The 24,490-nt window shown below is 40.6% G+C and overlaps 1 protein-coding gene across 11 annotated transcripts in view; it reads right to left on the reverse strand.

Annotated features, from left to right (window-relative positions):
• CEP170 (centrosomal protein 170) overlaps positions 1–24,490 on the reverse strand; it is a 183,483-nt gene that overhangs the window by 96,166 nt on the left and 62,827 nt on the right. For all 11 annotated transcript variants that reach the window (XM_084622211.1, XM_084622207.1, XM_084622204.1 and 8 more), the window contains 4 exons: positions 15,820–15,901; positions 12,697–12,752; positions 11,591–11,753; positions 9,030–9,152 (listed from right to left, as the gene is read on the reverse strand). In XM_084622211.1, the coding sequence (XP_084478337.1) occupies positions 9,030–9,152; positions 11,591–11,753; positions 12,697–12,752; positions 15,820–15,901 (424 nt within the window). The remainder of the gene's footprint in view (positions 1–9,029; positions 9,153–11,590; positions 11,754–12,696; positions 12,753–15,819; positions 15,902–24,490) is intronic.

Raw genomic sequence — 24,490 nt, forward strand, 5'->3', positions numbered from 1 at the left:
AAATAGGAACTTTTTTCAAACTACAGCTTTTGCAATCTTGTGTACGGTGAGATTTTTCAATGATTAAGAAGCACAAGAAACAAAATGTAATATAGTTTTAATCTTCTATGTTCCACTGTAGTATAAGCAAAAACAAAAAAGACCCAAGTTTCATGTTGATGGAGATCTCCTTTCGGGGAATGCTCTAACTATGTTATCTTTTAAAATTAAATTACTGGTATTATATTAGATTTGTAGAGATTAAAATGAATAAGAGTCTGTAAAATAGCCTCACCTTTGCCTTCATAATACCATAAAGTAATCCGCACTGCCCAAGCAATCTGTGCATCAGGAAAATGTATGTAGAACTGAAACATAACTACATAAACACTTAACACTGAAGTGGTTCATCACAACAATTTCTGAGCTAAATAGGAATTACAAAAATGTATTTGTGAATGGATTCTAAATTATCATTTTGGTGGAGTGGGTTGGGGAGAGGACAGCACCAGGCTGGTGTGGGGAGTGCAGGAATAGTCAGAGGAAGGAAGCAATGTCCTGGTCTTGCAGCAGAGGAGCACAAGGAAAAATGCAGTTGGTGCTTAGCGCTGGAGAGCAAAGCGAATGAGGCTGGATGGTGGGAGAAGTCAAGGCTGACGTCACATGAACTGCATGCGCAGGGAGCCTGGATGGGGAAAGAGCCTATCTTGGGAAGTAGAGCTTGAAGATTTGTGAGAGGGCAAGGAAGGTTGTGAGCAGTGGTGTGGGATGGGGGAAGCAGGAGTTGAGAGTAAGTTTCTCGGTAGCAGGGGGCAGAGGATAAAGGGGTGTATAGGGAGATGATCTTCCACCTTGCACAGTTCCTGAGCTAGGAAACTGAACCAGGTGCAGGTTCTGGGAGGCAAACAGGGAAGCAAATAGCGTTGCAATTGCCACAGGGATATTGTGTGATTGGAAATAGAATCATAAGAGTTGGAAGCAGAGGTAGTCTGAGTGATCATGATTGGGCAGGAAGGCTATCCATGAGACACCGGCGTCACTGAGTGGTGGTGTTCACTATAAAAGAGTTTGAAGAACACCTGGCCTAATACATTATCTTATCTGAAAATATATGGATTCAGAAAATTATTTTATTGGAATGAACTCACAACTTGGGTAAAAAAAACCCAGCAAAACTCACTTTGTATCCTCACTGGCACCACGTTTTACAGCTATGTTGGTTTTTTATTTTGTTTTTTTGCACACACGCAAATAATTATGGGGCCCTAAAATTCCATTTGTCCTGCAGGACAAGAATGTATGTATATGTACTCATGGTTATTCAATGGAATTCATCTGTTGGCCTGCAAGACTGGAGATTTTTTAAGGCACTTGTACTGCACTTCTGAAAAACACGTAACAGTTTTAAGAAACTATTTCCACAATATTCAGGTTATTTATTATTCAAAAATTCTCTTCTGTACTTCGCACGGTGTGATTTTATATATTTTCCACTTTAACGACACAAAAAATGACCTGACGTTGCACAGATTTTTCAAACGAGCACTTCAGCAAAAGTTGAACAAAGAAAAAGATCTGCAGTTACTGTCCTTTCTTCTATTTTAGCAGACTAGTTTGTGATTATTTTGTCCAGTAGCAAGACTATAAATAAACTGATAGCTTTTCCATGTTCTCTTTTAAATGACAAAGTCACTCCATCAATCCAGATGCTAATGTTAGAGACAGATAAACCTAAAAGCATGAATTGGAGATCAGAATGGCAGATTTACATGCCAGTAAAATAATGCAAAATTCTTGAAAAGTCTTGTTAGCCACTATTTGAAAAGAAATGTAACACAATTTTTCAGACACAGAAGCTAAGACGTGCCAATATTAGTACCTAGTGGAATCCCATTCTTCTCATCTCTTATCCTGTTTTTCCCCTTTCTGATTCTTTTCCAGACTATTGCTTTTTCTTTCATACTTCCTCTCTCTTTTCCTTTATTGGCCCTTTTGCTTTTCATAGTTCACAATTTTCTAGTGACTTTACTTTATGTCCTATATTTCCCATCAGGTCCAGAAAAATCTAAATAATAATTTATCACTATTAAATACAAATATTTCCCCACATTTTTATGTTATAGCAACTTGTCTTTTAGCAAATGTGTGAAGTTGCTCTCTAAACATTTGTTTTTATCTTTTGTATGTCACTTTTCACAAGTAGTAAGTTGACTAAAAATTACAAAAAGAGGATTAGAAGCTATCTTTCGTTGTCTAAATATTTTAAAAGGTCCCTGATCTACAAAGTTCAGAATGCCTCCTGTGACATGCTGTGCACGTTCACTTCCATAGCCTTGCATAGGCTGACATAAGCGTTACTCACACTTATTCTAGGTCCCTGTACCTCAAAGTATTTAAACATGCACTTAAGTGTTTTGCTGAATTGAGGCCTTACTGTTTAATTTTAAGGATCACCTGGATCTCTTTTTAATTTATCTTTCAGAGATTTAATATTCTAGTGTTGCCCTAGAATGGCAGTTTTTTGTTACCTGCAAAGAAACTTTACATATTAAAAATACTTTAAAGTTACCCACTGTTGGAATTCAGAACTACTTAGGTCCCTATCTTATAAAGTACTGTATGAAGAACTTAGATAATGTTCTCCTCAAAGCCTTAAACTGAATTTAAAAATTTAAGTTTTTGGTCCACTATTCCTATACATTTAGATTTAGAAATTCAGATTAGGAGAATTAGTGATGCGAAATTCTACAGCAATTAATGAAACCACAAATACTTTTTTGGGGGGGAGAAGGGGTGAGTGGAGGAAAGGGGTGTGATGAGAAGAGTTAGATCCCAGTATACTTTCCACTAGCAGAGAAAGCTAGAGCAAATGAGTGTACTTTGAACTCAGCTCAAAAGCAGCAGTATTGGGTCATATATGACTGTATACACCATTTCATGGATCTATAGCTCATAAAATTACATCACTATATTTCTCTAACAAAAGCACAAGAATGTGCCTTTTTGGAATCGAGTCCACTGTGTTCTGTTTACTACGAAGATTTTCCATTAGAGTTTCCATTAAGGTTGAAAGACAGTAATACCAAAATAATCTCATTAACTTGAGACTTTAAAGACTAATTTCACATAGCTGGTTTAGCAGCAACAACTCTCCCATATCAAACTCCTCATTAAATCATACTCCATCTATCGTAATGTATACTTTACCTTCTAGTCAACAGAGAATTTTTTTTTCAAATTGTTAAAGTCTGATGGAGACTCTTATTTAGATTAATTTATTACAATTTTTGGATTTGTGTTATTGAAACAAAAGTTTGAAGAATTATAAATATAAGAATCTATAATTTACTTGTTCTAGACCAATGGTCCCCAAACTGTGGGGCACACCCATGTGGGGGTGTGTGGAGTAACGTGTGTGTGTGGGCCATGGCAGGGCCTGGGCCAGCCCCCATGAGGGGTGGGAAGGAAGTGCCATCCAGCCCCACTCCGCCCACTGCTCCGCTCCAGGCCATGCCCCTGCTCCCAGCACCCGGGCTCAGCTCCCTAGTGCGGCTCCTGGGGGACAGGGGCAGACCTGGTAAAGGGGGGGGGGTGCACGAGCAAAAGAGTTTGGTGGCCATTGTTCTAGACAGTCTTGCATTAAGAAGGCTGTTTCAAAGATCTTTTATTCGTTTGTGTTAAATATCTGAGATAGCAATGATTTACCATACAAAAAAAGCAAATTATATGCTACTATCTCAGCTGGTCAGTGCTGGACTACAGGTTAGATCTAAAAAGTTGAAACAACATTCAAGGAGATGTGAAATTTCACAGGAGTTCCAGTTATAATAAATAAAGAATGGTTCCCTCACACATGAATGGTTTTTCCAATTTCTGCCTGAATGTACTTATGCTGTAATGTTGAGACACACAAAAATTATATGTAAGTCTGTTGAAAAGCAACAAAAATAAGTTTTAATGGAAGGATGAAAACTTTAGGGGAAGCAAGCCCAGGAAATTATGCACCAGTGAAGTGGTCCAAAAAAGGCTATGTAATAATTTATTTGGTATTAAAACTGTGTGAAAATATGTAGTAACTTTGGAACAGTTCTACAGCAAATACTAGTATCACAGGAAAGCAGGTTTTCTGGGGGAGGGAAGCCCACTAAGGTATACCACATAGAACTAAATTGTTTGTCCTGCGCATGTCAGAAGACAGACAGGATCCAAGGGATGTGATTTAATTAGGTCATAACTTTACTAAACTTAACTCAACCTATTCAGCAATAAATTGTACAGTGCAGATCATGGTTCCTTCTTTAATTGTTTCCACCTGGTGGAGGGCTGCCATTAGACCTCCAGCCCTCCAAAGTAGGTTCCCAGCCCGTTGCTGGGACCCCACCTCTCTCCCCTCACATGAGGGTTAAATGTCTGGGGAAAGAGGGTTGGTCTCCTCGCAGAACCACACTTTAGGAGCTGTTCTCAGCTTCTTTAGGAATGGTCTTGAAGGCTAATTCAAATGCTAGTTTATCAGGGAACGGGACCTCTAAGGAGCAAATACCTGCATTGTATACCTGTCACCTGCTAAATTATGACAGCTTGAACCTTACCTCCTGACAGGGTTCCTGAGCTGTTGCGGGGATGACAAAGCCCCCACCCCCCACTCCACCCTAGCCAAACGTCTGACAGTGATGGAAAAATTCCTTCCCAGTCACAAAAAACAATTATCACAATGCCTACAGTAGACCAAAAAACCCAGTCCTACACTAATTCTATGTATGGGAGAGAGGGAGTGGTTAATCCAGAAATGAGAGGGGATTCATGCTGGAAGGCCAGGGCTTATATACACTCCCCAATGTGTGCAGGGGCCAATGGTTTACCTGAGCCCTACCAGCCCACCCACCAGCTCAGGTGATTCCCTCTGAGGTTGGGAGGGAGTTGACCGGCAGGTGAAGAGGAGGGCGAGGGGACAAGTAAAGGAGCCACAATCCATTTCTTCCTGCCAGTCCAGAAAAAGCCCTTTGTCTCCTCAAGATGGCCTTCCACCTGACATGTCTGCTCAGGCATTCTGCCAACACTAATACGGAGAAGTATCAATACGTATCTAATACGTATCAAATACGGAGAAGTTGGAACACATGGAGACTGAGTTTGAAAGTCTACTGATAACCTCAAGTGATTAAGAAAATAAAATCACTATTTTTTGTTTTAAAGTTTTAAATTATTAAAGTTCTAAATCCTTGCAATTTGAATCCTTTTAGAGAAAGGAACCAAATATTCACCAGTATAGGGTTTGTGGTTTTTGTTTATTTCATGGGGCTTTTTTTTTTTTTTTGGCTTTAATGCTCTTGTACAACTTTATTCACTTAAGTCTGTTCACTATATTCTTCTGTCACATGTTGAATTCCATTCTTTGTTAGAAGTAATAACCCTTCAATTTAAAAAAAGAAGCTATTTGAACAAATATTTTTATTTAATCTCTCTGACAGTGATTCTGTTTGTAGCAGGTACCTTCATGATTAAATAACCAAAGAAAAGGTATTTCAAAGATAAAATGGAACTGTTTCACACAGTGAGATGATGCACATTATGTATTCTCCTGTGAGGCTCCATGCCCAAATATTTTTTATAACCTTGTATCAAAATTTTGTCTAATCTTGCCATTCCTCACTTTATTTGTAAATTACCACAATTGAGCACATTAAGCAGATCCTTTAGACTTCCATTCATTACTGAAGTTCTTCTCTAGCACAGACAAACTTTCTTTTTCCTTCCCTTCTACTGCTGAGACAGGTTTTTATCTCATTGACTAGTTGGTTTAATCAGATGTTGGCTTATCTTATCTGCTTTTCTTTGAATTCAGACAGCACTGTAGAAGCCACTCCTCTCTTTCAAAGTACTTATGCTATTATGAAGAAAGCAATTTTAATGTATGAATAAAATAAGACAACAAATTGCACATCATTCTGGAGTACTTTCATACCTTGGGTGCGATCTTCAGAAGTCACCCAAAAAGTGGCGTTATTTCAGCACATGTATTCTGTAGAGATTATTTTTTATTTTTAATTTTTTTAAAAAACAAATAGTCCTACATAAAAATTACAAAAAAACCACAGAATTGCACAATTTCACTATTCAAAATGTAGCATTAAACAAAAATGAATACAATTTTTTTTTTAAATCCCTCTTAAAATTACCCTTCTTCATTTGACTTTTGTTTTCTTAAAAGAAAACTATCCTCCCACATGTTCACATACAATATTCCTCCTCTGAATCAGAAGAACGGTCAGGACTACTGACCTATGGAGTGAACAATGCCACAAATGTTGGCATCTGACCAGGTGAGAAAAAAGGAGGTGGCGGCAATAACACCATGGAAGAGACAGAAGGATGACAGAGTGAAAGATTTCATGACCAGTGTTTTACAATCCCCCAATTTTAAAAAGGAAGAAGGTGGACCACCCTACCACTAAGACGATATACTTCACATTTTAAAGGGAGGGCCCCAAAGAGATGGAGAAGGTAAGAGCTCATCAGACAGCTTGAGGGAGAAAAGTACTATGATGCTAAAGCTCACTACTTTCTACTTGCCTTCACAGACAGCAACAGATATTTTTCCTTACCCAGCCCCACAACACACGCAATTTTCCCTATGTTGAGAGGAATGGAGACAGAACCACATATGACAGCTCTTAGTCACTGATGACTTTATTACGAGAACTTTACCACCATCTTTACAGACCAAAACCCCACAGAATTCACGGAATTCTACCTGTCCCTTGCTAGGGAATTGGGACCCGGAAGTGAGAATGCTGCAAAAATGGTATCTTCAGAGAAATAATTTTTTAATTAACATGAAGTGTAGGTTGGTGAACTTACAAATGAGTTATGCAGTTATGTTATCTCAGACAAGTATTCACAAACCCTTTATATCACACCATCATGCATTTAATTTATCCTACATACAGTACAGATTTTTTGTAGTGAAATTTAGAGAGTTTCTTGCAAATTATTGTGACTATTTCTGTATACCTATGCCTGTAAAACTAGGTGTCTTAGACCAACTATAGACTCAAGAAGAGCCACAAAAACCTCAGAATGTGACCAAAAAAATGTTTACACAAAAAAGTCATCACTTTAAAAGAAACCTTTGGAGGTCTTTACCCAGTCTCTACTCACTAATCTAAAGCCCTAGTGGTGAAAGCTTTATTCCATTAGAATGTGGAAATCCAAGGCTGCCAAACTCACATATAGTCCCCAAAGGTCCTAAGATATTGGATTTTAAGTTCACTACATTTTTAAGTTATTTTGGGTTATTTTAAGAGACTTCTAGGGCTTGCTCCAACCCCTCTCTGGTAGGATTCATGGCAACTAGAACAGATGATGTAAAAGGAGGAAGGACACAAAAATCATCCCAATTTTTTTTAAAAAACCCACCTTCAAACACACACACACACACACACACACGTGGAAGTCTAAAGTAAGGCTCCCAAATCCATGTATAGGCACCTAAATAATAGTGGCTTGGATTTGCCTTGATTTAAATAGGATTTGTCAGTGTTCAACACTTTCCAAAGTGAGTCCACTTTTATTTGAATACCCTCATGATGGATTTAGGAGCCTAACTTTAGGTACCCACATTTGTAAGTTTTGGCCATATATTTTACACAAACTAACTTTTAACAGCATAAGTAGTAGAAACGGAAAGTCCTAGTTACAGAAACTATGGGTAAATGAACATTACAACAAGGATTTTTCTTGCAAATTTAACATATAAATCAGAATATCTTTTTTTTTTTTGCATTAACTATGGACTAACATTAACGCTGATGGAACATTAAGGAATGACAGTAGCACAGAACGCAAAAAGAAAAGGAGTACTTGTGGCACCTTAGAGACTAACCAATTTGGAATCTTGTATTGCTGGCATCCACACAGCAAAACAAAACAGAACCATTTATTTTCACAGTCAGAGATATTGATTTGGTGACAGTGTCCATTACAATAGATTAATTTTTATTATACCAAATGACAGATGTGGATTTAATCACTATTAGATCGATACTGGTTCAGAAGAATGACTTTACTCACTATATCCACTAGTAAGCTATTGTACTGTGTATAAAGTGATTTAAGTAACATACTCTGTACTCAGAACAGTACAGTTCTGTTATTGTTAAACTGCTATTTATGAACTTTTTTTTTTTTACTAGCCAAACTTATCCTAGCTTTTATCACTGAATAATTGTCAGCAATCCAAAAACTTGGCTGGTTAACAAAATCTCATTTATTAGAATTTGGATTAAATGCATAGTGGATATTACGTGGAATCAAATAATTAAATCTTTGTCTGGGTTGAGTTGCTAGGGGTGCTGAAACAATTTTTATAGTGGGGGTGCTGAGAGCCATTGAACCAAACTGTAAACCCTGTATATGATGGAAACCACTTCAAAACAGGGGGTGCAGCAGCACCCTCAGATCCCCTAGTTCCAGCACCTATGTGAATTGGTATTAAACAGAATGAAGTTGAGAAATTTCTCAAGCAGTCAGAATCTCCAACATGTATTTATATCCTTTTTGTTCATGAAAGCACAGCTTTATTAAATATTTGGCGAATAACTCTGCCCCCTGCATCATGGCAATAGTTGAGGAGAACTAAAGAAGGTATTCACAAAGGGCAAAATCCTAGCTCCATTAAAATTAATGGGCGTTTTTGCCTCTGACTTCAATAGGGCCAGGATTTCAGCCATAGACTCCAATACGATGAAAATCTGTCATATTTGCTGTCATAAAACAGCAACAAAAAACAGAAGGTCAACAGAGAAAGGCAACTCTGCAGCATAAAGTTCAGATACTAGTGAAGCAACAGTATTTAACAGTGATAAAAGAACATACAAAATTAGTTATTTTTTATATATATATATATAACTTATATAGTTATAAGTCATTAATTATTGAAAAACAGTTATCTTTCTTATATACCTCTGTGGGGTCCCACGTTTTAAGAGCTACTTACTTACTAAAGAGTAAAAAAGATACTACAAATTGAAATGTTTTCTGAACAGTCTCACCTGAAGCTCCTGTTTCATGTATTTTTTCTTCATGTTTGCAACCATTTTTTTCATCAGCTTCATCCTCACCCCACCAGGATGGCTGTCCATACAAAGGTGTACCACGAGGCATGGCAGAAAGATCTATAAAAATATTCCAAAACCAAAGAAATTAATTCACCATTTACTTTACATAAGATGTTCAGATACAAGTGACAAGGAGAAAGAGAAGTTCTGATGGAACTTGTATGTTGAAAGTTGAAACAGTTTGATTGCTTGTGTTTCCTCCAATACAAAACCAATTTAATGTCTGAACAAATGACCTGCACGCTAAATATAAAAGCTTACTAATGATCTGACCAAAACTGCTTGCTTAGGAATTTATTCAAATACAAGTGACTTACATCTTGCTGCTACTGCATAGTATTTTTAAATATTATTTTCTGCTTTCATTTAAAAGACAAATCAACTCACTATCAGTACATTATTAAAAGCTACCATTTCTGTGAAAGGATTCTCTCTTTTACCCACACTGAACTTTCGCTGGAATACTATCACATGGAAAACTGATCAAATTTTGTAATGCTGCCAAGGTTTCAAATAGCTGGCAGTTACTAAAGAACACCAATACGTACACACTTATATAATAGTTAGACTACACTATTTTTAAAGCCATATTTAAGTAAGAAAATATAACTATAAAAAAGAACTAAATCTCATGATTTAGTTATAATATACATAGTACAAGTATCTGAACAGGAAAGGGTTAAGTAAGAAATTAGATATGAAACAGTTATTCCACCTCCATGACTAACCAGTCAGTTGAGCTCTGACCTGCTCTCCATATTAAGAACAACTCATATTTCTTAAGACAATATTGCACCCTATTAAGATTTGGCAACTTTAATATCATCAAGATGTTCTAAAGGAATATATCTTAACTTATTTTATATTGTATTTCAACACCAGATATCTCAGTGACTGGGTATATGTGCTCTCTATGGTAAAAACAGCTCTGTTTCCTTTTCAGAATTCCCATATCTCTATAATTTTATATCAGACATTTTTGTTTGGCGCACAAAATAGAGTATCTGAAAGTATTCTATATTTTGACAGTAATATGCACTATTTGCATGCTAAGAAATAAGGACAATTTGTGAACTTCTACCTTGCTAGCAAATAATGGTTTGTTCAGTAGTGTTCAAAGGGTTAATCTTCACCCACAAATAAATTGATGGCCGCTTCAAATATTTAATACAATTTAAAATATCCATATATCTAATTATTTTTCTTCCAAAACAATGTTCTTCTACCTTAGAATATACTGTAGTTTAAAAAAACCCAGCAACAAACAATAGAGTGAATTTTAGTGTATTTAACTGCATGAACAATAGAAAACACTTACGTATGTAACAAGCGGCTGAAATAAAAATCAATACACTTCCGAGTAGAGCTGGGAAAATTTTTTCATATAGTTTAATTCAATAAAATGAAAATGTTTTCAGGTTGATTCTGATAAGAAAGAAAATCTGTGCGCCCCGTTAGCCCAATGGTTAGGACACTTGCTTGACAGATGGGAAAACCAGGTTTGAATTCCCACTCTAGAATAGGGATCTAAATTAAGATCTTCCCTTCCCAGGTGAGCGTCCTTACCACCAAATTATAGGCTATTCGGGGGTGGGTTACTCTCAATCTTTCCTGTTGAATACATTCCATTTTGTATAAATACTTAAATATTCATGGGAGCAGGGCCTTGAATGCAAATCTCTCCCCTAGCAGATGAGTGCCCTAACCAGTAGACTATAGGGTATTCTGCTCTCAATTGCTTATAATGAAGCTGTTCCAACTTTACAAAAATATTCATGGGTGGGGGGAGAAGGGGAGGGGAGAGAGAGAACGAACAACTATATACCCTGTTGAGTAAGACGCTCACCTGGGAGATAGGAGATGTGGATTCAAATCCATCTTCTGAATCAGACAAAGAAGATTTGAATTCATATCTCCTACCTCTCAGATGAGTGTACGTTCTCTGGGACAAAATCTGTCCTTTCTTCTGTGTTAGCATTGCGCCGAGCACAATGGTGTCCTGGTCCATTATCAGGGTCCCTAAGCGCTAAAGTAATACAAATAATATTAATATAACCAGAAAAAATAATAAATTATGCTATAATCTACTAAAACAGAAAAATACAACAAAATAGAACTATCAAGAATGGAAGAGTACTAAAAAATATTACTGGTTAACTGAAAAGTTTCATTAGTGAATAAATTCAATAAAGTGCCACTCTACCACTGCTAAAGTTCACAAAAGTTTGCACTGGGTGTGGTGGCTGTGTGCAGGAGAAGAGCTGGAAATTCAGAAAACTCAGAGCAAAAAAACTTATGCAAGTTTTTATATTCATGTCTAGATGCTGTGATAAAGAAAGCTAGAAATTCTGAGGTTTATTATTAAACCTTTTAAAAATATATATATTTAAAAATCTCTTCTGCAACATGTCTACAGTATCTGCTGAAATATCTGAGGAAAGAAAAAACTTGCCTTCTCTAATTATACTTTGTATTGCTACAAAAATTTATCTCACCCATAGATTTTTCTTCAGATTTCAATGCTTCTGTAGCTTTGTGATGCACTTCACCTGTGGCATCTGGTACCTTTGGCTCTGTACCTGTGGAGCTGACTGGCTTTGATCCTTCTGCCTCTGAGGATTTTTGGGATAACTGGAGTTGACTTGTAAATTTTTCATGCTAAACAACATTTAAGAAAAAAAGAAAAAGATCTCAACTAAAATAAACTGCATAAACTATAGTTATACATATACAGAGAAGGGCAGAATACATAAATAAAGGTGTGACAGATGGAAATCTGGGACGCATGAGGACTTCGAAAGACTAGTATATCGAAATGTGCCAGAGAGTCATGGACTTCTGGTATAATAGATGTTGAATGCCTTTTCAGTGTCCTGATTCAGTGAGTTGGTTTCCTGGGGGATTAGGCGGTTAATACAAAATCCCCAGTGCCAGTTACTCAAAAACTCAGACTTTGAAGCTTTGCCCCCTGAGAAGAAGAGCACTGACTGGTGTTACCTGTTACAGTCAGCCAGAAATCAAATGCCCAGATTCTATAAAGAAACAGCTGAACTGCCCCAGGGTGTTCTTGCTCTTGATCTGAAACATGATGTGAAATTGTAAAACCAGGAGAGAAAACCCAGTGGAGGGATTTCAAAGACTGAAACCAACCAGAGCCAAATGCTGGAGCTGGAATGACTTCTAGTAAGCTTTTAGCATATGTGTAGATCTGTTGGATGATGTGGGTGTTTATTTTTTTGTTTGTTTGTTTCTTTGCTTTTAATGTTTGGTCTTTGATGCTTATGACTCAAGAGTAAATGTACTTTGTTTTGTGAATGCTGGTTAATAACTGGTCTGCACTGTTGTAGTCTAGCACCTGGAGAAAGAGTGAACCACTGCTGGACCCAAGTCAGATCTGCTGGAGAACTCACAGTGAGGTGCAGAGGGATTGCAAACCTAAAACCTGGCCTGGAGAGAGAGACATGGGTCTCCACATGAGAAAGCTGACCACTAAAAAACTTGAAACTTTAAGTGGTTGCCCTGAGAAGGCAAAATGGGGGGAGGGGAGGCCAAAGGTGCAGTTAACCCTTAAACTGTGACAGTAGTGATTGCATGTTATTACCTTAAGGGCTTCTTCAGGGACCCTCATTTCACCTCTGACTACAGTAAAAAGATTAGTATGTATGAAATGATAAGGAAAACAACCTGAAAAGTTTCACAGCTCCAAAAAAATTTACACTAGAGACAGAAAGTCTTACTTTAAGATAAGCCACAGCAAAAAATTGAGATTTTTTTCTTTAAAATGGAATAAATGTAACTTAATAGGATGAAAATACCAAACAATACAAGATTAGAAATTTGATAAATTCTTACTTTGCTTACTTACAAAAGCTCTCACAAAACCCCTGACAGTCTCATCCAGCTTCTAAAGGATCCAGAAGATACTATAATGTAGTCTCATATTATTAAGATCAGTTTTCAAAAAAAAAATTACATTTATGACTAACATATTATGAAGTATATTTGTCAAAATAAACACATTTTGATTCATTACTTGTAATAAATACAGTACAATAGCTTGTAAATACAGTAGTACAAAAGTGATGAGTCTTTGCTGTGAAGAGTTTACAAATTAGGCATACAACAAGGAATGACAGTAAACAAAGGTTTGGGAGGACAAGGATTGACCATGAAAGATCATGAGATATACTTATGTATCAGTGTATGTGACCAACGTTATGTCACCATCTTATTCTTTTTTTCCATTTAATATACTAACATTTAGAGCAATGTCTAGAATTGGAAAATGTATCTGTGCTTAATTGGAAGTTTTCTTTTCTTTTCTTTTTTTTTTTTAAAGTAGTGAGGTCCACAGAGTACCTTAGTCTACTTGGAGTGTGGGGCTCAAACAAGGTCAGTCAGTCTTTGGATGCAAGATAACGTCCTAGCCCGCTGAAGTTAGCTCCAGTTGTGTCATCTTCCACAGGCAGGATGATTCATTTGTACTTTCTTAAATTACAGATTGTGTTAACTATACTTAGAAGAAAAAACACAACTTATACTACTGTAGAGCATGGGCAATGTCCCCTAATGAAACAAACCCAAAATCTTTGGATGTAAATTTCCATCTTTATTCTGGATTTTCTATTTATTTGCAGTACAGGCCAGATCTGTGGATCTTATTACTCAAAAAAAAGGGGAATTTCTGATAGGCACACATAAGTTTTCCTATTCTTCATCATGCTCAAGTCCACAGATCCATTACAACCAGATTTTCACAGGATTGTGCCTCCAGGGTGGGATGCAGACTCATCCTTTAAATATGGACATCTAAAATGAGGTATTTATTTACCCTTCTCCTTCCTCTGACCACTAGGGTGTAAAGAAGACTTTTTCCAAAAATGAAGTTGACTAGAGACTGGATGACCAATATGCTCAATTTACGGATGGCCATGAAGCTGCCCAGCAGATCTCAATACAGGTGACATGAGTACGCAGATTATCAGTGCTCCTAGTGACTAGATTTTGATGCTTAACAGAAGGAGGAACATTTCTTGAATTTACTTTGGGAATGAATGAATTGTGAAGACTACCTGTCTGAAATAAAAATACAATATAGGGTCTCACTGGAGAAACATTCAGATTTCAAAACTCATCTGATTGGAGACAACGGCTATCCAGATGTCTACTTTAATAGATAGGAAGTGAAATGATAGCTCCTGAAGGAGTTCAAACCGGGTAGCGCAGTAAGGAGCTGAACGAGAGGTTCCAAGGTCACATGCTGACTTTGAAAGGCTGGAATATGGGTTGTTGACCTAAGGAAGCATTTAATGTTGGAATTTACACAAAACTTCTTTTTCTTGAACAGGCTATTAACATTATATTATACTTATATCATTATACTATGCCTCCATACATTATAGAGATTTCACCTTTTTGCTGAGACATTCATACATCCACATTAAGGCCTTCCTGGAGGAACTCAAGGCTGTGTTTCAGTTATTTAACACTGAGTTTGCGCCAGCCAAGAGAATAAGTTTTCTGTGTTAACTTCTGTTTCAGCTCCATGAGAGTGATGATAATTATTTCACAGAAGTGTCCAATTTGAAGCTGTCTGGTCCTGGATGAAGGAATGTTTTTTCCAGTAGCAAACCTTCTCTGTGAGATAGAGACATTGGAAGGTCCGTTGCTAGGTTAAGCAAACCTGACAGCCATTGCCTCTTCAGCTAGAAAGACAAAGGGTAACATGGCTGCTCTATCCTTCCTATCCTTTTATATGTTTCCAGGGAGCACTGGAAAAGCTGAGAAGGCATGTAACAGACACATTGCCCAGCTTTGCAAGAGTTTACTACCTCACATACTGGGTTCTGACACATGGAGATGCCAAAGGACATTACTGCGATTTCGTTATACAAACTGGAAAAACACCAGCCCACCAAACTGACTTACAGTGAGGATATTTTTTGGTGTACATTTCACATTGCTTAATCTCACTTTTACCATATGTAAGTCTTGTTGTTAATCTCCCTCTTGATGGGCAACATACACAGAGATAGGAAATTTTGTTCCACTCAGTGTAGGAGAAGTTGATTTTCTCTCTGGAGTTGGACTGCTCATGTTCTTCCTAGTTCCTTTATGAAAACCTCACCAGACACATTGACTGTAACAGCCAGAACAAATTAATTCCATATTTCTCTTTGAATTAGTGTTTAAAGCATTTATATGAAATACTGTGCCACTTACAAGGTATTTGTCAGCATTCACTAAGTAACCAGCATTGTCTTCCTCAATGTGCACGTATGGCTGTTCACTACTGATTCTTCACCTTCTCTCTGTTACTGTTGCTGTTCACTAACATTTCACTGAAAAGCACAGAGTATTAATAAGATGGCCATGGTACTTTCAGCAGCACAGCTAATCTCTGATACTAGCGGGAACTTGTAACATTCAGCAACAGTTTAACTGTCTAAAGTTCTTACTTTAGCCCTTGTTTTTCAGAGAACATTCCTTAGTCCATCCTTGATTTGCCACTGGGCATAATATTTCTAAAACTACAGGTTCTCCCCAATTCATATTTTTTTGATGGGCAGAGGAATATATGGTGCAGATTTACTTCTAATAAATACTAAAGAAATATGAAAAGCATGCAAATCAGATCACTTTATGATCAGTTAAACTAAGAGGAGCTAATATACTTTTACAAGAAAAATGCATTGCAAATAGCTGTACATTTTTATTACAAGGATATCATAGCCAAATCTCAATTTATCTTCAAGCTTCAGAGTAATGTATGTCTGTTCAGGAATCCTCACATCATTCACAAACGTCTACAAAATAAAAAGGAGAAAATAGATATTGTTATACTTCAAAATGTAATAAAACTTCCAGTACCAATCTAATCTTGCACAAGAAGTTGCAGCACTACATAACTAACATTACTGATTAATGATGCATGATCCTATTGGTGAATTAAACAATTGTGTAGAGCTATTAAACGCCTAACAAAGTATTTCAAGAAGGAAATGAAATATTAGAGTCAGCTAATCAGGGTGGTATAATCAGACTAACCTTGTAAAGCTTATTACCATTTTAATCATATTAGTAGTATGTACTGGAATTGTTCATTACAACAATATGCTGTTCCCTCAAATAGTTTTTTCCTGGTAGCCTTGTTTATCCAATCCATATAGATGTTCAGTTTTGCAGTTATTTTAAGAATGTTAACTGACTCTTGATTTCCTTGATACTACCATCATCCATCCTTTTGGGCTTTTATATAGAGCTCAACATTGTAGTATCTGAGCACCGAGGAAACAATTTCTAATAACTGTAAAAAAAGTTTTAAAATTATGAAAAACAAGAAATGTAGACCATGTTATGTTGTAGGTTCTGATGCAAAGATTGCTTGCTGTCATAACAGAATTTGTCCAAACTATGTTGTCTTCACAGAAAACCACCACTCATTACGAGGTCTACCAAGTTGCACAAATTCAGAACTTTTAAAAAGCAGATCTAAAAGAATGATCAGCTGTATCAATGCCTACTCACTATGCTGGCATAGACCCAAGGAGAAAACAATCTTTACCATAACCATTTTTTGCCTGGAAACAGCAATTCCAAAAACTAGTGGTGATGGAAGAAGGGAAAATGGAAGAAGGGCAAATGTGGAAGTGTGGCATCAATATACTTGAACTCCAGTTACTAGCCAACAAACTTTGACATGCAATAGCATGGAGTCAGAAGTACTGCATTGCTGTGGCACCGCTTGTCTAGTTCTGCAAAGACTAATCTTTAATCTTAGAAAGACAGGCTTTCAGTGCCCAGAAAATTGTTTAGTTCAATTCTGTCCATATGAAATTTAATTTCTTCTGGTGTCCATAGGCCTTATATTCAAAGATGGCCTAGGTGACCATCATATTCTAAACTGGAGGAATCTATAATTACATGATTCAGTAGTGGGATGGCACAACTTAAATGGATATAAACATTTGGAGGTTGGGAGCCCCCACTTCCCCCCAAAAAACACCGACAAAACTCTTGAACGATTAATGTATGTCCGGAATTTGAATCTTCAAATAGTTGTTTTGTCCACTTAAATCTAATTTTGGATGAAACTTGCACTTTTCCTGAGAATACAGAAATGAAACTCCTTCCCCAAAATGTTAGTGGAACCTTTTCTGGCTGCCAGAATTAAGCAAAGAAGCCATTTCTGTCTAGTTTTTCATAAGGTTGCATGTCAGCATGGCACTTCAGTGTCTTTCATGAGAAGTGAACACAAAAATATCTGTTTTTGCCAGTCCTGGTGGCAAGAAAAATGTTTACCTACCATTCGTAACTGGTGTTCTTCAAGATGTGTTGCTCATGTCCATTCCATGTTAGGTGTGTGTGCACTGCATGCAACGCTGCTGGAGATTTTTCCCCGATGGTATCCATAGGATCAGCTCTGGCATCCTCTGGAGTGCTGTGCTCATGTGCCGGTATATGAGGCACCGCCGGCCCTGCACCCTCTCAGTTCATTCTTGCCATCAACTCTGACAGTGGGGTAGGAGGGTGGGTCATGTGCAACACATTTTGAAGAACAACAGTTATGAAAGGTAGGTAAGCATTTTTTCTTCAAGTGCTTGCTCCTGTTGATTCCATATTAGGTGACTCACAAGCAGCATCCCTGGAGGTGGGCTCAGTGTTCACAGTCTTGCAGCTTGCAACACTGCTCTACCAGAGCTTATGCCATCCTTGGTTTGCTGGGTAACAGCGTAACGGGACGTGAAGGTGTGGACTGAAGACCGGGTTGCAGCTCTGCAGATGTCCTGTATCAGTACCTGCAAAAGGAAGGCTGCTGACAAAGCTTGTGTTCTGGTGGAACGGGTGGTCAAGACAGTTGGCAGTGACACCCTTTCTTGCTCACAGCAGAACCTGATGCAGGCAGTTATCCACGAGGAGATCCTCTGGGAGGAAACCGGCCGGCCTTTCATCTTGTCTGCTACTGCAAAAGGGCTTGGTCCTCTTGAGGTAGAAGGCCAATGCCGATCTAACATCCAGGGTATGTAGACTGCATTTCTTGCTGGATTTATGAGGCTTTGGAAAGAATATTGACAGGAATATATCCTGATTTTTGCAACACCACTTTCAGCAAGAAGGCAGGGTGGGGCTGCAGTTGGACCTTGTCTTTGTATAGAACACTGTATAGGGTGGTTTGGAAGGGAGCGCTGTAATTTCAGAGACTCTGCAGGCCAAAGGGATTATGGCCACGAAAAAACTTTCCATGAGAGAAGCATCGATGAACACAAAGCTGATGGCTTGAAGGGGACCCCATGAGCCTTGACAGCAGCAGGTTCAGATCCCACGGTGGGATAGGGTCACGAACTTGAGGATAAAGTGGCTCCATGCCATTCAGAAACCTGAGTGTCATATCATGGGCAAAAACTGATCTGCTCTGAAAAGGTGGGTGTAAAGCCAAGATGGCCGCCAAATAGACCTTTATAGAAGACAGAGACAGGCCTTGGAGCTTTACATGGACTGCAGTGATGCCTGCTTGGGGAAAGACTTCATTTGACCACCCAACATGGGAAGCGTTTCTAATTGGCTAGGTAGGTTGCCCTGGTAGAGGGCTTTCTACTATGTAGCAAGACCTGCTGCATCTGGACAGAGCACTCCCTCTCATCCAGATTCAGCCACAAAGCAGCCATGCTGCCAAGTGTAGGCCTGTGAGGGTTGGATGGAAAAGCCGCCCTTGATCCTGTGAAATTAAGTCCGGTCTCAGGGGAAGAGTCCATGGGCTGCGACTGCTAGGTCTAAGAGCATGCCAAACCAGTGTTGGCGAGGCCATTCCGGAGCGATGAGGATGACCTTTGGCTTGTCCGCTTTCATCTTCAGGAGCACCTTGTGAACCAGAGGAACTGGCAGAAAAGTGTACAGCAGCTGGTCCAACCATCGATGGAAAAAGGCATCAGATAGGAGTGCCCCGCCCTGGCCGAGTCTCAAGCAAAAGAGGTGACACTTCTTGTTCTCTGCCATGGTAAACAGATCCACCTGGAGAGTCCCCCACCTCTGGAAGATGGCACAGATTATCAGAGGAGAAGGACCAGCTGAAGCGATCTGCTAGCATGTTCCATTCCCTGGGGAAGTGAGTGGCCGCTATGTGGATGGAATGCTTCAATCAAAAGTTCCATAGTCTGAGGGCTTCCTGATAAAGGACTGTGGAACGGGGCCCTCCTCGCTTGTTGATGTAGAACATCATCGCTGTATTGTCCATCAACACTTGCACTGTTTTGCCCGCGAGTTGGGGGAGGAACACCTCGCATGCCAAGCGGATTGCCCTTCACTGTGATGGTGCTCAGTATCCAGCAGTTTGATGTAATAGCCACCCAGACAGGGAGGTAGGGCAAAAGGCAGTCCAGAAGCAAAGGAGGGGGCTGCTGATCCAGGAGGGAGACTAGTAATCTGTCCCCAAGTGCACATTCAAAAGGCCTGCTTTTTTCTGCTTGGGAAATGGTTGGTGCCTTGTTGGGCAGTGGAAAATGGTGCTTGCCTCTGTCAGCATCTGAGCCCTTTCCCTTTTTTCTCGTGGGGTTCATGCCTAGTCACATTTGAGAAGCAAGACAGCTGTGATGGCTTGAAATGTTTACGAGAGGCCAAAGGGATATAGAGGCCCAAGGAGCGTAACGTGGCCCTAGAATCTTTGAGGCCGTGAAGCTTACTGTCTGGTCCAAAAACAGGGCAGCACCTTCAAAGGGGAGGTCCTGGACCAATTCCTGTGCCTTTTGGGGAAGTCCCGATGACTACAGCCATAAACCATGACTCATAACCACTGCTGAAGCCATTGACCTGGCTGCTGAGTCCGCTGCGTCCAGAGCTGCCTGGAGAGATGCTCTAGTCACCGCTTTTCCGTCTCCCGTAATGGTCACAATTTCCTGTATCGAGTCCTGTGGCAGAGAGCCCTTGAATTTGGCCAGTGAGTCCCAAATGTTAAAATCATATCGCCCCAGCAACACCTGCTGATTTGCAATAAGGAGCTGTAAACTTGTGGGAGAATAAACTTTCCTACTGAACAGGTCCAGACATTTGGCCTCTTTATTTCAGGGAGTAGAATTAGTCTGGCCTTGCCTGTCCTGCTCATTAGCCACAGAGACTACTAGCGATCCTGTAGGAGGGTGAGTAAACATACATTCAAACCCCTTTGCGGGCACATAGTATTTCATTTGTGCCCATTTGGAAGTAGGGGGCAGAGATGAGGGAGGTCTGCCACAGAGGGCTTTTACCAGTTTGATCACCCCCTCATGCACCGGCAAAGCCACCTTAGAAAGGGCAGCCATGGCTAAGATGTCAAAGAGCGGGTCTGTGGGCTCCTTAAACTCCTCTGCCTCAAGGCCCAAATTGGCTGCCAACCGCTTGAAGAGCTCCTGATGAGCTCTAAAGTCATCCAGGAATAGAGTTTTAGAGAGGCCCATGTGCGCCTCGTCAGGGGAGGATGAGGAAGAAGCCACCAGTGGAGGAGGGATGAGGGCTCCTACCTCTCCGTAAACCATCTCTGCTGGGGGAGGACCTGGGGTCTCAATACCCTGCTCTGAGTCCGATGTCTGCTCCGGTGCAAGTGGCGGGGTGTGGGAGTGGGAGGGGGGGACATGGCATGCTTCTCTGACACCGCCACCGAAGGTGGATGGGAGAAAGGTCTTAGTACTGCAGGGAACCCCCATGGATTCCAGCATTGCCACTGGACTGGCCATTGACTCAGGGGCCACAGGCCCATGGGCGGAATGGTGCCCACATCTGGTTGGTATGCCGGAGGATGGTGCCTCTTTTGTGGGGGTGTGGTCTCAGAATCCAATGATCCCTTCCTTGTAGGAAGACCATGGGAGCACAACAGAGGCACACTTCGAATGGCTATGATGGGCTGTTGGGGAGTGATGCTCTGGGGACTGGCTATGGGATACCAGTGATGGGTTCCAGGAGTCCAGGGATCATCGTTGAGACTCCAGCGAGCATCATCTCTGCTCAGCAGATTGGTGCCTCTCCGGGGACTGGTGCCAGGAGGAAGAGCAATATCTGGGTTCCAGAAACCAATGTCTAGAGTTGGAAGCAAGGTACCGGGGCTCAGGTGATCGGCTCCTGGGGAACAGTGACCATTGCTGGCCAGCTGGGGAATGCTATCTCGAGGTTTGGGATGCACTCGGATACGGTAGCTGGCGCCATGTAGGGGACCACTGTGGGAACACTAAAGCAGGTGACACGAGAGAACTGTCTTAGCTGGCTTGGTAACCGACTGCCGATTATGGTGTAGGAGGGACCAGCAAAGCCATGAAGTCTTTAGCTGCCTGGAAGGCCTCAGGCATGGACTGCACCCTAAGATGTGGTACATCTTTGCCAGATTTACGGAGCGGGTCCCGGACTGGGCTGGTGGGGTTGCACAATTCTGCGAGACAGAGAGGCCTGATGTGGGTTGCAACTCTCTTTCTAAGTCTTTCGTATTCCCCGTGGGCACTGGGGAGCGCCCTATCTTTGTGCACTTCTTTTATCTACTCCTTGGCGCCAGGATGTTGAATGGTGCCGAGAAAGACATGGTGCTGGAGGAGCACTGCACTCTGAGGTGGACATGCTCAGTGCCAAGTCTGGCTGTCTTGGGTCAGACATCTATGTCGGCGCAGCTTCCATCAGGATAGCTTTAACTCTGAAGTCCCTTTCCTTCTGGGTTCACAGTCAGAAGCCCCTTCAAATCCTGCACTTATGAACATGGGCTTCCCCGAAACAGTTAAAGCAGCTGGAGTAAGGGTCGCTGACCGGCATAGGCTTAGCACACGCCACACGTGGTTTGAAGCCCAGGGACCGGGGCATGTCCCATCCCAGGAACGATATCCCATAAAGGAACTAACTAATAGTGAGAAACTATATAATACTTATCTGTAACGACAACTACTAACAACCGTTTACAACAGGAATCAGAAGAAACCATTAGAGGTTTGCTGAAGCAAAAGCACTGTTCCTGCAACTGTCATGGGCGGTAAGATGGAACTGAGCCAGTGCAGGGCTGGCGGAGCCTCATGTACCGGCGCATGAGTATGGCACTCCAGAGGGTGCAGAGCCAACTCTACAGATACCACTAGGGGAAAAAATCTCTGGCAGCAGTGCACATGGCGCACCCACACCTAACATGGAATCGACATGATCAAGCACTCTAAGAAGAGCTTCATCTATGGAGTAACTATAAAACAAAAAAGTACTTCTTTTAAAGAGAAAAAGAGAAGGAGAAGAAGTAGTAATAACTACACTAAAACTGACAGGTAAGGCACTATCTAGTAAGGGAAAAGGAGAAGCAGGCTCTGCTGCGGATGCTGTCCCTGCCCAAAGGCAGTAGATAAGGAACTGTGGGGTGGTCAGACTGCACAGTGCTATAGATACGTCCCTCTCACAGTGTGTGTGTGTGGGGGGAAGAGGTAAGCACGTGCAGTCCAACAGGCACTGCTGATGAAGATCTTCAATTCCAGGTGCAGGGAGCGCTGCCGCACCTACAGTTGGGCACTCATGGGGACATCACTGGAAGAAGAACCTGCACTCTTATTGGAAATTTTTAAACACAGATATTCTCCACAAGCAAATGTACACAACTGAGCTATAAAGCATCTTTATCAGGCTCATCTTTAACAGCCACTATTGACATGCATTTTGGAAATGCTTGTGTAGCAGTAGACAGGTCAACGGGCAAGACTGTAAACTGATAATGGGTGCTGTTGACTAGAAATCATCGGAATCTCCTGTGGCTGTGATGGATAACCACATGAAAAACTGAAGGTAATGTACCAGCCACGAGAGTCCAGGGAGGGGATTATGGAGGCTAGAGTGATCATGAGAAACCTTATTTGCTTTAGCTATTCCAATTTCACTGGTTTAGCTGGGTTGGAGATATGGTTAAGGCCTCTGGGATAAGGAAGTAACATGAATAGAAACATTTCTCTCAGCAGAGAGGGGGAGCCTTCTCTATAGCTCCCAAATGGAGGAGAGACTGGCCCTGCTGGAGGAGGACAACCTTGTGAGAGTGCTTGTTGAAGAGGGACAGGGAAGGCAGATGGGAGGGATGGAAATAACTGCAGTGTTTATCCCTGTTCCAGAGTACTAAGAACCCAACAATCTGTGATCATGTGGACCCAACCGCATGGAAGTAGGATAACCTGTTGGGAAAAAAATAGGGGAGAGAGAAACTGGCACGTAATGATCTAGTACTCTGCCCTCAATAAGAGAATCAAACAGGCTGCTTGGGATTTCCAGACTGTGTTGAAAAAGGCATCATGGAAGAAAACTGAGGAGGTGGAGTTATCCTGTATTTCCTCCCCAACTTTTCCAGAAGTGATCAGACTGCATAGGTAAGAAGAGCTGGTATCTGAAGACACTGAGGGTGGAATTGTTTTCTTTTATGGAAAGGAGTGTATATTCCGAATGATTTCAGTATGGCCCTCAAATCTTTGAGACTGAGGAGCTTTTCATCTGTCTTCTGTGAGAAGAGGGAAGGATCTTCAAAGAGGAGATCCTGGATAATCTGCTGGACCTCCTGCAGGAGACCTGACGGTTGAAACCATGAACACCTCTGCTTCATTATTGCAGATGTCATGGCTCTGTCTACCAAAGCTGCCCAATCTAAAACAGCTATCAGAGGTCCTAGACACCAGTTTCTCACATTCCAAGGTGGACTGGAATTTCTGCCAGGCACTCTCTGGCAACTTGTCTGAGAACCCTGTTGAACCAATTGTTGCAGAAGGAGAAGTCCTATTTGACAAGTCTTGTTGTTTAGAGATACAAAATTGTAGGGCAGCTATGGCCAACTACCGAAAAGGTCTAGTCTCTTTGTGTCTTTGTCCTTTAGGATAGAAGGCAATCCCTGACATGCTCTTTCATTCACTGCTGAAACAACTAAGGAATGTGACAAAGGATGGATGTAAAAATGTCCATAGCCCTGCAAAGGGGCATGGTACCTTCTCTTAGTCCTCTTAGTAGTTGGAGGCAGAGGATGGCATTTGTCACAGATTTTGTAGGGTCCACAATGGCTTCATTTATAGGTAGATGCACTTGAAAAAAATCCTACCGAATGCAGTATGTCCACCAGCCTATGGAAACTCTCCTGAGCCTCTTAAATCTGAATGCCAAGAGAGGTAGCTATTTTTGTTAGTAACTCATGGTAGGCCCTGAGGACCTGTAGTTGTCCTGGACAAGATAACAATCCCCAGCACCACAGACTTGTCAGGTGATGATGTGACGTTCAAAGAAAGTTGAGTATGAGCCTCTTGTACTGAAGTGGATTGAGATTCCAAAATCTGAGGCTCAAATTGAGGTTTCTGCTTGGTATTGGCAATATCATCATTGGTTTCCTCATGGGAACCAGCCCAATGTCTGCTTGGGGATCTATATAAAGAATCAGGGTATCTGGTGGTGGG

The sequence above is a fragment of the Lepidochelys olivacea genome, assembly GCF_965140295.1.
Source record: "Lepidochelys olivacea isolate rLepOli2 genome assembly, chromosome: 3".
Taxonomy (NCBI): Eukaryota; Metazoa; Chordata; order Testudines; family Cheloniidae; genus Lepidochelys; species Lepidochelys olivacea.